We start from the raw sequence: 14,959 nt of genomic DNA on the forward strand, positions 1-14,959 counted from the left end.
TTTTAATATTTCGCTTTAGTATGGCCGAATAATTAGGCCATAATAATATCATATGTGGAACACAAGTTAGGAATATTCCACGTGGATATTGGCTATTTTTGCTCGAGGACTTGTACCCAGTAATGAATTTATGGAATTACTAAACTTTTTGTAAATGGGATGGAGTGCACCCCAGGAAACTGATCTCTGTTGCAATCTTTCTTTTTCATATCTATTTTTGGATCAGTGGGTAGCACCGAAATTCATATATATATATATATATATATATATATATATATATATATATAGGTATTAGATGCATTAAGAATTGAATATACAATCCCTAATATTAAAATCTACTACTTTTGTAGACTCCAGGTGCGGGATTTTTTCTTGCAAACTGCACAGTAAGAACTGGATGTATATCACAGGGTAATTGTATTAGAAAACCCTGACTAAATGCACTCTTTCTTAACTGTCTAAAAAGGCAGGTAGAATACTTAAGTGTCAGGTAAAGTCACAGCACTGACAACCATGCGGCATTACACAGGAGGATTTGCCCAAGTAGTCCCAGGAACAGTGAAGCTGAGAGATAATGGCACCCATACACTGACGGGGAGTGAGGGAGAGACAGATATACAGCTCCAGGGCGGGAACATTTGTGGGAAATGGCGCCCTGGGGCTGGGGGAGGGGCTTCAGGTCTAAGGCTTATCCCCCTGCTGGCAAAACCACCGGGTACTGTGGGCTACTGAAAATGGTTTAGAGAGAAAACCTGACCTGCACCCATGCCCTGGTGATCTAGTGGGATCGCCTGTACTGCCACAGTGTCCACCGCCAGCGCGCGCGGCCCGCCTCCCACTGACCGCACCGGATCGCGATAAAGCCGGGTCCCGCAAGCGGGACCCACTCACCACCTCCCGAAGCGCGGCCACGCGATCCCGGAGAGCCCCCGTCGTGTGTGCCTGACGTGAAGAAAACCGGAGCCTCCTGCTGTAGTTACCCGGCAAAAAGGGGTCGGGAGTGTACAGCACCGCTAAGGAGAGCTGGAGCTGCAGCAGTGAATGTCTTCTGACATTTACCACCGCTGCTGCCCTTGTAGTCTTCACTTTTTTCTTCAAAAAAAGCTCTTCTTAGGGCTGCCTGGAGCAGCTCCTCTGTTATGTGCCTGCTTACTGCAGCACCAACTACAAAACTGAGCTCCTGTGCAGGGAGGCGGGGTTATAGAGGAGGCGGCGCTGTGCATTCTGGGAACAGTCAAAGCTTTGAGCCTGTTGGTGCCTCGGATCAAGATCCTGCTCTACACCCCAATGTCTATCCTTGTGGAGCCCAGTGTACTCCGCAGCAGAAAGCCTGCTGTAGAGTAATGCTTTAAGTATACAAAACATGTGCTAATTGTTTTAGAGTGGGCATATTTAATTTTAAACTGGATATGTCACTTTACTTGTCTGTAATGGCAGTAAGCAGTCCAACTCCAAACAGTTTCTCCTCCTATTTTTAACACATAATTGATATACAACTTCTAACAGACGTCAGCAAGTCATCTGGCATAGACTATACTCCCATTTCTAATGATTCTTACAGGAGAGGTGGCAGCTGTTCAAGGAACTTTCTTTGACTTAAGGAAGCCAGTAAATCTTGGGAATCAGATGGCTAAACTGCAAGAAAATGGCTATGACCACAACTTTTGCTTAAGTGTGACACAGAAACCCAAGCTTTGTGCAAGGTAAGGTATACAATCTTTCAAACTTGGGGGTTCTACATATATAGAGCACAGTAACATCAAGGATAATTGTCTATGTTTAATCTATCAGTGGTATTTTCTGACTAGACTATGGAGGCAAACATTCATTCAATAAAATTATATTTAAATTAATGGACTGGATTCTTAACTTCTACAAAACTGAGCAATACAACACTTCTCTAGCATTGCCTATTTACTACACATAGGGGCTGATGCAGAATTGGACGCAAATTGCATAAAAATTCAGGCATGAACTACCAGCCCCCCCCCCCCCCCCCCCCCCCACAAAAAAAAAAAAAAAGAAAAGAAAAGAAAAAAGGAAACAGACTTGTCTAGCTCTGCAAGGCAGCATATGTTTTACACCAGGCTGCTCCAGGTTGATGGTAGGAATAAACAGTAGATTATGCGCCTGGATTACATCATATGTGATTAGTTACTGCTGAATTCACAGTACCCAATTTTTACACAATATGGTACTTGAATAATTTATAATATACGCAAGACTGTGTTTATAATATACACAAGACAAATTTACAATGTAATATACCCACGCAAATACAAAGTAAAACTACAATTCAAGGTTAAATAAGTACAAACATCCTTAAAAAATGAAATGGGAATTTGGTTTCATACTATGGACCGATTGCAAATATCAATTAAACAATGCAAATAGAGCATAGCAGCCTCACAAATTCAGCCAATAAGAAGCTGTTGCAGATCATTATCATCAATGTGTATTTTGCACCTGCAAGCCTTAAGGTGCATACACACTTGCCGATAAAATGAACGAGGTTGCTCATTTTCACCCTTCCTGAGCGACCGATGTGCGGCACTGCAGATCGTTAACGACCCTCGGTGTCGGTGGTGCAAGCATGGTCAATCTGGACTGTCGTCCAGGAGCTGCCTGCACAGCGCGACATTACTGAGCGATATGAACGGTCATATCGCTCAGTGTGCACGGCCGGCCGCTGACTGCCCGGCATGCCGACGACTGCACGGCCCGGGAGGGGAAACACTAGGTGATGATGCTCACAGAGCGACGTTGTCTAGTGTGTATGCACCTTCACACCTACTGACAGGCCAGGAGCATATTAAGAGTTGGGGAGGTTCCCATACTTGTTGCCACTGTTTCTGCCCGTGTAGCATGGCGACTCCTTATACTCCTCGTGCTCATCATTTCAGTAATCAATTTGGAAAAATTGCGCATGCAAAGAAGAGAGCAAAAACAAGAGTCTTTGTTAGCTTCTGTGTGGTGAATATATCACTAGGGATGAGCACAGGGAGCTGGTGCACCACATGGGCAGGCCCAGTGGTCAGGTGTAGGAGCATGGTGTGTGGCACGGGACCCCCCTGGCCCTATGAGCCCATGGGCACTGCACATCCTGCATCCATGAGAGATACGCCATTGTGACAGGCACTAATGGCTCTTTGTTGTGGTCTGCATAAGCCACATTTGCTTGAACATGCCCTTACCATACCCTGCCCAGTGCCTACACGGTTGTGTATATTTTCTCTTCGTGATCAGGACTAGGAAGTGACATAACGAGTGGACAGTATTACAGCCCCTAAACGTTTTATCCATTCTCCGTTCGTTTGAGGTTATTATGTTTTATCCATGCACCATTGGATGCTCGCCACGCTTCGGGCTCGGTGTCTCGCTTCGCTCGCCACAGGTTACTATTCCAAATAGTTTGTGACATGGACCCAGGGGCTTATGGGAAAGGTCCTCTCCACAAAGAGAAACTAGATGCTACCGTGCCTACACTTCTTCCCCTGTTCCGCCTCTCCAAGTTTAGGGGGCGTAAGCAAAAAATTTAATGAAATCATAAGAAGTTAGACATTTACAGGTGTAGAATCTGATTCACATATTTGTGTTTTCAACAACTTTCTGCTACCTTTCTTATGTCTATGGTAATTTGATATCTGCTTGAACTACTTTAGAGTAACACAAGCAATTTCTAATACAGAGTGTATCACAAGCCAAGTGGCAGGGTTCTCAGCGTCAGCACAACTCAGCCTGGAGTCCAGTTCTACACTGCTAATTTCTTGGATGGATCACTTAAGGGAAAAGGTGGTGCTGTGTATCCTAAGCATTCTGCGTTTTGTCTTGAGACTCAGGCATGGCCAGATGCTGTAAATAAGGTAAATACATTCCTGGTACAAGACTTGTTTTCTCCTTTATTTGATAATACAACTTTTACTTTCATAGCGAAGTATCCAATTAGCCGCAAAAACTTAAGTTTTTAGATAAAACCGGGGCTTTATCGCGAATCGCAAAAAAAAACCCTATGCAATTTAGCCGTGAAAACAGCCCCGCAATAATTCTCCGTGGGTTTTATCGAAAATTTCTATTCATCACCTCTGAGCAAGTGAAAAGTCAGGAAAAATCCCTATTTAAGGTAAAACTGTCGGGCTTTGGTTCAGAATCCCTGGGACAACCCCATGAATGACTAGTTAGGCACTTTGAAGTTTTGAAGTATTTTTAATTGGCCAATAATGACCTCATTTTTGGAGGTGAAATAGTATAAAATTATGGAAATTGTGGTACAAGATTTTTAGGCATGCAGGTGGGAGTAATCCTTTTAGATACTTTTTTTTTTTTAAGTGGCTTTAAATTACCCAAATATATTCTTACACCCATTTTTATGTACCACAAATTTAATGAGAGCACTTATTTTGCACAAAAAAGCTTGCTTTTTCTGATTTCTTTTTTAAAAAGCATATTACAACCATTTGCCACAATTTAAGCACCCCAAATCATGACTTCTATACTGTTGTAATATGTTAGTTTGGCATTTTTGGGGGGTACAAGCAGATTTCCCCTTTTCACCTACAAGTTTAACCTTTTTTTGGCGGCAAGAATTTTTGCGCAAATCCCATTTTCACACATTTGCTATAACACAGGTCAAAAACCGCTGTGCACATACCCGGGAAAAGCTGTTTATATGTGTGAAAAGTTAACCTGTGATAAATTTCCACGTTTTCACGGCTAATTGGTTACGGTCCTTAGAGGTGAGTATGTCCTCTCTCCCTCGGGTGGCTCTCTGATGCCTATTGCAAGGTGGAGGATGGTGGATGTATTCTCGTTACAGCTATGAGTTTACTAGGTGTCAGAGACCCTCATATTCTGTATTTGTTTTTTTTTTATTATTATTATTTTTGTGTGTGTGCACTGTGTATGGTTGCTTTTGTACACTTTTTTTATTGATTTTAGTACTTTTGTTATGTAAGCATTTAGATGTGAATGGTTGTTCATCTGAGTTTGCTACCCCTACAGAGCAGTGCCGTCTCCAGGCCGCGCTGGCCGCTGGGCTGGTATGGTTGCACGGCTATTTCAAATGTGGTGCCGGCCGCCAGCCAATTAGAGCTTGTGGATCGGCAGCTCCTGATTGGCTGCTGGACCGCAAGTTTTAATTGGCTTATGAGCCAGCACCATATTTCAAATGGCCGCCGCTCGCCAGAGACCTGGACACCCACCAGCAACTGGAGACTGGACCCACCTACCGGATACCTGGACTTCAGTGAATGGCAGGAGAGGTGCGCACTGCACTTTCTTCCCCTCAGACACCCAGCAGCAGAAGTGACAGTGGCGGAAGCAGATGCCTGGCAGCGGTGATTCCTGTGAGCACTACAGGGGCATTAAGTGTATCTGGCACTGCTGGGGGATTACATGTATCTGCCACTACTTTGAGCATTACATGTATCTGGCACTGTTGGAGCATTACGTGTATCTGGCACTGTTTGGGGCATTATGTGCATATGGCAATACAGGGGGCATTACGTGTATCTGGCAATACAGGGGGCATTACGTGTATCTGGCAATACAGGGGGCATTACGTGTATCTGGCAATACAGGGGGCATTATGTGTGTCTGTCATTATTGGGGGCATTATGTGTACCTGGCATTGCTGGGGGATTACGTGTAGCTGACAATACAGGGGGCATTACGTGTGTCTGGCACTACTGGGGGCATTACGTGTATTTTGCAACTATACCGGGGCATTACGTGTATCTGATACTATACCTGGGGCATTACATGGAACTATACTGAGGGCATTACTTGTAACTGGCACTATACTGGGGGTATTTTCGTGTATCTGGAACGATACTTGCGTCATTACGTGTAAGGAGCACTACTGTGGGCATTATGTGTAAGGCTACCAATTGTGTGTGTAGGGGGGGTGATAATACGTTATATATATTTATACTTTAGCAACATATAGTTGTGAGGCCACACCCACTTTCCCAGAAGCGTGCGCATTGGGGGGGGGGGGGGCTTCAAAAAATCTCGCCCAGGGTGCTAGTAGGCCTGGAGCCATCCCTGCTACAGAGACCTAACCACAACAATCCCATAAGATGGACCATTTCCGTGCCTCTATTTAGCCACCTCCCAGTCACCACCCAATACATTTGCAAGACATTTCTGAGACTAGTGTGCACGACTCTGGATGCATGCTAGAGACCACTTAAACACATTTGCGAAAGAAACAAATCACTCAACTGTGTCTGACATTGGCATATCGTCAAACTCAGAATCAGCCCCTCTCTGTGATCTACATGGTTGAAGCTGCACAATTGAGGTTGCTATAAATGCAAATGAACAGTTCTTTCAACTTTGTAATAAACTGCTTGCTGTGTAAAGAAGAATGAATAGGCCTGAATGCGCATAAGGAATTGTGGATGAGACCCCTGGAGGCTTTGGCATCAGAATCAGCTTTATTGGCCAGGTATACTTGGATATACTAGGAATTTGTCTTCAGTTTGCTATACAACAGCCAAGTAGGTAACCGATAACCGGGGATCTGTTGACTGGGTGTAGCTGGTCCTTTACTATTTTCGTTGCCTGTGTTTTCGTTCTGGACAGGTATAGGTCCTGGACTGAGGGAAGGTTGACCTTGATGATCTTCTCTGTGGTTCTGACCACCTTTTGGAGCCTGCATCTGTCTCTCGCGCTGGTGGAGCTGTACCATACCAGTATCGAGGAGCACAGTACGGACTCCACAATCGTGTGGAGAAGAAGAGGAGCAGAAGCTTCTGTGGGATGTTGAACTTCCTTAGTTGCCTGAGGAAGAACAACCTCTGCTGCGCTTGCCCGACAGTAGCGTACGCGTTGGGCCCCCATTTAATGTCCCGAGTTATTGTGGTCCCCAGGAACTTGAAGGAGTCCACTAGCAACACCACATTGTCAGCAATCGTTAGCGGATGTGCACTAGCCGACTTCTTCCTGAAGTCCACTACCATCTCAACAGTTTTTAGGGGATTGAGCTCAAGGTTGTTGTGGCTGCACCACTGGGCCAACCAGTCCACTTCCCATCTATAGGCCGATTCGTCCCCGTCCTTGATGAGGCCAGTGACGGTGGTGTCGTCACCGAATTTGCTGACCTTTACTGATAGCACCTCTGAGGTGCAGTCATTTGTGTACAGGGAGAAGAGCAAGGGTGAGAGGACACAGCCCTGAGGGGCCCCTGTGCTGATGGTCCGTGCTTGAGAGGTGAATTCCCCCGCTTTCACCACCTGTGTCCTATCTGTCAGGAAGTCTACTATCTAGGAACAGGTAGCTTCTGGGACCCCTAGGCGAAGTAATTTGGGGTGGGAGATGCCAGGGACGAATGTATTGAAGGCCGAGCTGAAATCAACAAACAGGACCCTCGCATAGGTACCGGGAATGTCTAGGTGTTGTAGAATGTAGTGCAGGCCCAGGTTGACTGCATCCTCGACACACCGATTCGATCAATAAGCGAACTGTAGGGGGTCCAGTTGGGGTTCAGTCACAGTTTTCAGGTGATTCAAAACCCGGTGCTCGAACGTTCTCATGACCACAGACGGCTATTGGCCTGTAGTCATTCAGGTTTGTGATAGAGGGTTTCTTGGAGACTGGTCCTTTTGAGGCAGGAGGGGACTTTCTGCAGCTCCAGCGATTTGTTGAAGATCTCTGTGAATATGGGGGCGAGCTGACCCACACATGCTCTCAGGGCAGATGGTGACACTCCGTCGGGCCTTGGAGATACGGGGTCATTGGTGGAGAGATCGTATGTCAGCTTGTCCGAGAACCGCTTTTTTTGCTAGCCTGATTTCTTTAGACAGAGAGAGTTCCTAGTACGATTGTATAGTGCTCTGTCGCAACTACTATAGGTCTCCTCTTTGGCCTGATGAAGTTGCCTGAGCTGGGCGTTGAACCAGGGCTTGTTGTTGTTGTTGTTGCAGATGCGGTAAGTCTTGGTAGGTACACATGTCCTCACAGTAGCTGATGTAGGATGTGACGGTGTCTGTCAGGCCGTTCAGGTTGGTTGCCTAGGCTTCGAAACAGTCCTAGAGCTTCATCTTAGCCTCGTCGGTCCATTTCTTAACAGTCTTGACGACAGGCTTAACTGCTCTCAGCTGCTTCTTCTTCATGATGCATATATTCACCCACCCGATCAGGATGCTATTCCTGCATTGGAAGGGTAACACTGGGAAGTTTTATACAGATGTTTCCTCATACATCTTGTTCTCAATACGTCATGCACCATGAGATGCCTGGTGTGCACGAGTCGCAGTTCACATGCAACTAAACTAATGTCCAGCGTCTTTTTTGACGAAAATGCGTCTTTTTTCGCATCGATGTGCCAATAAGATGCCGTAAAGCACTAATATAGCATTTCGTATGGAGATACAGATTATAGGCATGCCACATATTTTAATCAGCAGAATCTGCTTGTACATCTTATTCGCATGACAATGTGATTAAGATGCATTTTCAGGGAAAATATGCACAAAAAGACGCCCGGCGTTATGACTAGGCACGACAAGAAGGGCTGTTTAATATGACTGCAGCAACGATGAGGGAGGACACATCTGTATGTGTGTGTGTGTGTGTGTATGTATGTATGTATGTATGTATGTATGTATATATATAATCTCTATACATACATATATACACAGAGAAACGGTTGAGACAGCACTCAGTAGTAGAAAAAAATATGGCGGTGGAGGGTAAATAATGGAATTAATAAGCACACTCACTTTTCCCAGCTTTTGAACTTCTTGTTATGAATTCTCTTTGAAGAATTCTTCAAATTCTCTTTGTTGTTTTTTTCATCTAAAAGTGAGTGCTGGTTCTTTTTCTCTTTTCTATTGCTGGGAAAAGTGAGTGTGGTTATATACATATACAGATGGAGCCATGCTTATCTATAGCGGCTCCATCGCAAACGTGCACTCCCGGCGTGAGTAGGCGATCCATCCGCCTAGTCACGCCGGGAGTGCGCAGAGACGCTTCCCATTCTGAGCATCTCCGGATGTGTGCGCCCGCCCGGAGACACTCTCCAATCAGGTCAATGGGGCGCGTCTCCATCACGGGCATGTGCGCCTGACCAGACGGAGACACTCACAGCGTCCAGGTGCGCCTAGTCACAGACAGAGCCATGACTAGCGTGGCTCCATCTGTGTGTGTGTGTGTGTGTGTATATATGTTTAGTATGAAATACCTACAATCAAAATCCCGGCGGTCAAAATACAGACAACTATTGACCGGCATTTAACATGTCGACAGGTCAAAAAGTCGACACAATTTGTTGTTTAAAAAAAATTGGTGTATGTCGACATAGGTCAACATGGACACCGTATAAGTGTACCATGTCCCCTGCTATGGTGCCTTGCTGCGCTCGGCACACCAGGGCCGTAACTAGGTGTGTGCGGAGGGGGCACCGCACATTGCGCTGCAGGGTAGGGGGCGCAGTTGGTGGCACTTGTCAATTATCTGTTTTAATTACTTTCACTTTGAGCTTCCCCACTTTTTGAAGCCCATCATCTCCTGACCACCACTGTTTCCTACCCTGACCCCTTCTGTCACGAATACCTTTACAACATTCATTAACTCTTCTTGAGATTTCTTTGTTATTCAGTCACACTGTCCTTTGTTACATTTGAAGATGCTGATATACCCCGGATTTGAGCCCATTGTCTGAGGCATTGCAGTCAGACACTCTTTTCATTGAGCTATCTGCCCTTACATAGAAAGCTAGAGAATTCTAAGCTAGAGAATTCTATTTGAAGCTTACCTTGTACTTTGCGAAAAAATAAACAGCATTGCAGCTGAGCAGATCTATTTATTGTGTGACTGCAAGAGATTGGATGTGTGGCTGCACACTACATAGATCTGCTCAATTGCAATGCTGATTATTTTTTTTACAAAGTACCAGTAGCTTCATATAGTGTTCATAGTATTTATGCAGGAACAGATACCTCAATGAGTAAGGTGTTTGGTTACAGTTCAACAGGTCTGAATCCCGGGTATGGCAGTATATTGTAACTGAATATTAATGACAGGGCCGTAACTAGGAGTGTGCAGAAGGTGCATTGCCCACAGCGCACTTGTCCTGTGGGCGAACCTTCTACATACACCCTGAGTGGCCGCATATCCCTCCCGCTGACGGCCTCCCTCCCGCTCCCCTGTACCTGTCTCCCGCAGCAGCCCCAAGTCAGCAGCAGCGCTGAACAGGATATCCCCCCTGTGCTGCTGCGCTCCCGTGGCCTGCCCCCTCTCTGCCTGTGAAGTGTACAGACTCTGCAGAGCAGTCAGTTCTGTACAGGAGCCGGCAACAGTGCAGGAAGAACGTAAACCTCACGTTAGTGCCTACACAGACACTACACTACACTATACTGCACTCTAAGGGCAGGGGGGGATGTAAGGGGAATCTGCCTGCCGTAATGTGTAAAATGGGGACTCTGCCTGCTGTACTGCATAAAAAGGGGGACTCTGCCTGCCATAATGTGTAAAAGGGGGACCTATCCTGCCGTAATTTGTAGAAGGGGGAATCTGCCTGCCGTGATGTGTAAAAGGGGGACTCTGCCTGCCACAATGTGTAAAAGGGGGACCTATCCTGCCGTAATGTTAAAAGGGGACTCTGCCTGCCGGAATGTGTAACAGGGGGTCTCTGCTTGCCATAATATGTGTAAGTGGCGCTACTGTGTGGCATATTATGAATTGGTATTATTTTGTGGCCACGCTACTTCCCCATGAAGCCACACCCTTATATTTTTGCCATACACCTACAGCGTGCACTGGCACTATTTTAAATATGATGTGGGAGGGAGGGCGCCAATGCGGTTTCTTGCACACAGCGCTAAAATGTCTAGTTACGGCACTGCGGCACACTATTATATCCACTGGGATGGTAAAGTATGAACAAGTCAGTTTCAATTAAAAACTCATGTCAACTTTTTGACCTGTCAACATTTTAAATGTCGGTATTTTGACCTTGTCAGCCAACTGCCATCTCAGCCCTGCGATCACTGTCACCTGTCAATCGGGCAGAGGCGGTCACTGGGCAGGAGGGGGCGGGTCAGCGGCGTTTGGCTGCCGTTTTAGGGTTGCGGTCCGGGCAACGCAGGTGTCCCTGGGCCGTGCGGGGGGCGGGCCACGCCGTCTGCGTGCGCTAGTAGGGAGCTACTTGTCAAGTACAAAAGCATCGCCGCTGTGCGATGCTTTTGTACATGTGCAGCTGGGCAGAGCCAGACATGCAGGGCGGACTAGGGTGTTCCCCCGCATGTCTGAGTAACTGATTGTAGCCGTGCAAAATTTGGACGGCTGCGATCAAGTCTGAATTAGGCCCAAAGTACCACCAGTGTCCTTTATTTCTTACACAGGCAGACAGCACAATGATACTTTTAGCAAGTAGAATACAGGTCACAGCATCACAGTTTTACAATCGTCTAACCAAAGATGGTACACAACTCCAATGGCCCCTACCGTAGCCCATACAACCAGCCTACCGCCTGGACAGCTAGTCCACCATCAGGTGCATTATACCTTTGCACTGACAAATTTTTAAAGCTAGCTAACAGGTGCTGCTAATCAGCCTAACTGAGGTTCAAGTCTGATCTCAGAAAGACCTGAACTGGATTCCATCATAATCCTGCTGTCCCACCTTTAAACCAGGTGAATTAACGCTGTCCTTACCAGTGTGTGTGTGTGTGTGTGTGTGTGTGTGTGTATATATATATATATATATATATATATTTATAACTCTTAACTCTTATTAACCATGGTCACAGGCCTTTTCATGCACCCCTGTGTAATCTTAATTGTTCAAAACCTGTGTCAGCTGCTCCTTAGTAATTTATCGGCTGTGTCAGGTGACTAGTATGCCTTTAAAAGCCACTAGATATGTGGCAGGCATACATTAAACCTAGTGGGCATATTTGCAGTTATATTATATGTGATACAGTTGCCAGGTTTTAATTCTTTAGGCTCTGTGATAGTGTAGGACCTGCATGAAGGTGGGGTACCTTGAAAATCGGTATGCAGGCTTCCGTGCATTGGCCAATCCACCAACTAAACCCCTATCATTTATTTATTGATGTTGTGAGGACAAGTGAGCTTGCTATGGTGAGTGCTGAATTCTCTATTTTGTATATATTTATAGAGAGATATATATAGATAGATAGATATACACACACACACACACACACACACACACACACACACACAAGGGGCCCTATGCGGGTAGCATGCGAGGATACTCCAAGGGGGAAGAATAACTGTTTTAGAAGTACCTTTACTTCTCAGTGTTGGAAGCATCTGTTTCACTGCCAATGGTGGCAACTGTTCTGCTCTGTCTATTGTGCTTGATAAAGAGCTTCTATACTCAGAGGTTTATGTAGGATACTAGAAATGTCTCATTGTGTTTAGAGACTACATAGTTTCGCTGTGTATTGGAGATTACAATTCTCTGTACAGTAGAGGGTCTTGTGGTGGAGTATAAGGGTGCATACACATTATGTAATATCGCATAGGACCCGGCTGACGGTTCCTAACGATATTGTATAGTGTGTATGCTAGATATAGTGTACGATGTGCGCTCCCGCGGGTCGTATGCTGCATCGCACGTCGGACCTGCGATGTTGCTTACGAGTGCCATGCTGCTGGCCTCGTTCTTCTCACCGCCGCTGCTCATCACTTGCCGATGTCGGAGTCCCGTCGCAAGCGATGTTGCATCTTGCGGACATCGCACTGATGTATACATAACCTAAGAGTTTTACCAATATACTGTTGCAGAAAGCTGTACTACTTCAGTAGCCAAAAACACTTTCTCTGGTCATTCACTTCTTAGTTCACCTATCTAAGGGATTTCAGGTCTGCATTTTTTTGTCCAGTTCTCCGGATAATGCATTACTTCTCTAATTGTTATGTCTCTAATAAACAAGTAAAATTAGCCTGCTACTTCTGGGTGTTGAATAGTTCCTTCTTTGCTGGTATGGTTGATCTGATGTTTGGGGATCACCTACTATATACTGAAGGTATAAAGCAGGTGTATTGTTAAGGTTTACATGTATCTACACCTGCCCACTGATGCATGCTGCAGTAAGAGAGTGGAAAGAGGGAGTTAGCTGCTAGGCATGACCCTGAGGGGCGTGGCTACAAACACTGCATGACATGGCCAGGCCCCCAGTCGGGATCCGCTCACCTACAATCCTTAAATCTTCCACAGTACAATGCCTCCTCAGCTTAACATTTCTTATTGTACATAGGAGATAGGAATATCCATGGCTCTCTATAGGGAAAGAGATGTTTTTTTATTGTCTTAATTGTAGAGGGGTGGAGTAACTATTTATTTTGGTTATTGAAATGGTTCACAGGAATGTAGGGGAAGAAATGTTTTCAAGGCAAAAGTAAGTCGTAAAGGTAGATTTACTATCTGTCTGGTTTACAAAGGGTTTGAATCAAAAGGATTATATTGGATCTGCATTGCTGGACCATGTCACAAATTGGTGAAAGCAGTTAATTGACAGTCAAATCAGTTATTCTTTTTATTTCATCATCAGATTCCTGTTAGTAAATGCTGTTTTTTTGTTTTTTTTTACAGCCACAGTTTCCGAACTCGCTTCTGCACTCAGGGGAAGAGTATAATGAGACCACTTTGTTTAATTTCTCTGTGCAGTAATATACACTGTAATCTACATCAGACAATTTGGGACTATACAGCTGCTGATAAATTACATATTCCAGCCAGCCATGTTACACTACATCATGGGTGGCCAACCCGATCTTCAAGGACCTTTAACAGGTCATGTTATACAGACCGCCTGTGGATATGTAGAATGAGTCAATAATGCTGGGCATCGGTGTATCTGGCCGATCGATCACCCAGATAATTGTACTGTGTATTCTCGTGATTGATCTAAATAAAAAACAATTGGTCGACATGCAGTATCCGTCCGATTCGGTATTTTTGGAGTTGCAAGTCAGCCACATTAAGCAGCGTATGCACTGCCACAGCCAACTGCCCCTTTTCCTTCACATGGGAAGAACTAGGAAATGTCTCCTCCCTGTGAAGGTACCCAGGTATGGTGGCCATATACCATGTGAGCTATCTCACAGTGTATTGTTACGATATATGCTGGGTTGGTTACAAGCTGTCATATGTCTGACAGGCATTTTATGTGACTGTTTATGGTCCGCATTAGAAATTAATGTACCACGTATTTTAATACACCAGCTACTTACTGTAGGTGGTCTGGAATATGTTCTCTAAGGCCGGGTTGGCCACCCCTGAACTACATAATCCTGATCATTGAAGATTTCAAGACTGAAAAGGTTTCCTAAATGAATATTCTGTTTCACAATTTTGTCCTGACGGAAATCCTTCCTATGTACGAAAATAAATATATTTACTTTTACTCAGTTTAAAAATTACTAGTAAGGAGACAAGATGTATAGACAGTCACATGCATAATGATAATAAAAAATGAACAAGACATATACATGAACTTTGTACAGTAGTGTATTTCTAGTTCTTAATATGTACTTTTACATATGTATTAGATTAATATCATAATAAATATCACTTATTTCATGTAAAAAATTATTGCCTAAGTATATTTACGATACTGTAGGTGCAAATATGGTAAACGTATGCACTGTATATCTGTATTTTTTGGCTGTTTTAAATAACTGGTTATAGTTTAAGATGAAATCTAATAAAAGCTATATATTACCTAGACAAAATTCTAAACATTGTGCACCAAAACTAAGGTACCTTCTTTTGCCTTCCTAACACTTTAGACAATAAGTAAAATAAGAGCATAGCTTCATAAATAGCATGTTTATACAGTATTTAGATGGATTAAAATATAGCTGCAAGAAAGATCACAGCAAATACTGTACTGGGTTTGAGATAGTCTGTGCATTGAATGAATAGGCTCTGATACATGACTTTCAGGGTGTTAGGGGGTACTTACTACGTAGGGGAGGGGTGGAT

The 14,959-nt window shown here is 44.6% G+C and overlaps 1 protein-coding gene across 3 annotated transcripts in view; it reads left to right on the forward strand.

Moving 5' to 3' along the window:
* The window catches only part of GALM (galactose mutarotase), a 77,717-nt gene extending 63,011 nt beyond the window's left edge, over positions 1–14,706 (forward strand). For all 3 annotated transcript variants that reach the window (XM_063918001.1, XM_063918002.1, XM_063918004.1), the window contains exons 6-8: positions 1,562–1,703; positions 3,689–3,863; positions 13,565–14,706. In XM_063918001.1, coding sequence (XP_063774071.1) covers positions 1,562–1,703; positions 3,689–3,863; positions 13,565–13,642 — 395 coding nt within the window. In that variant the 3' untranslated portion in view covers positions 13,643–14,706. The remainder of the gene's footprint in view (positions 1–1,561; positions 1,704–3,688; positions 3,864–13,564) is intronic.
* The last annotated feature ends 253 nt before the right edge of the window (positions 14,707–14,959 follow it).

The sequence above is a fragment of the Pseudophryne corroboree genome, chromosome 4 (assembly GCF_028390025.1).
Source record: "Pseudophryne corroboree isolate aPseCor3 chromosome 4, aPseCor3.hap2, whole genome shotgun sequence".
NCBI lineage: Eukaryota > Metazoa > Chordata > Amphibia > Anura > Myobatrachidae > Pseudophryne > Pseudophryne corroboree.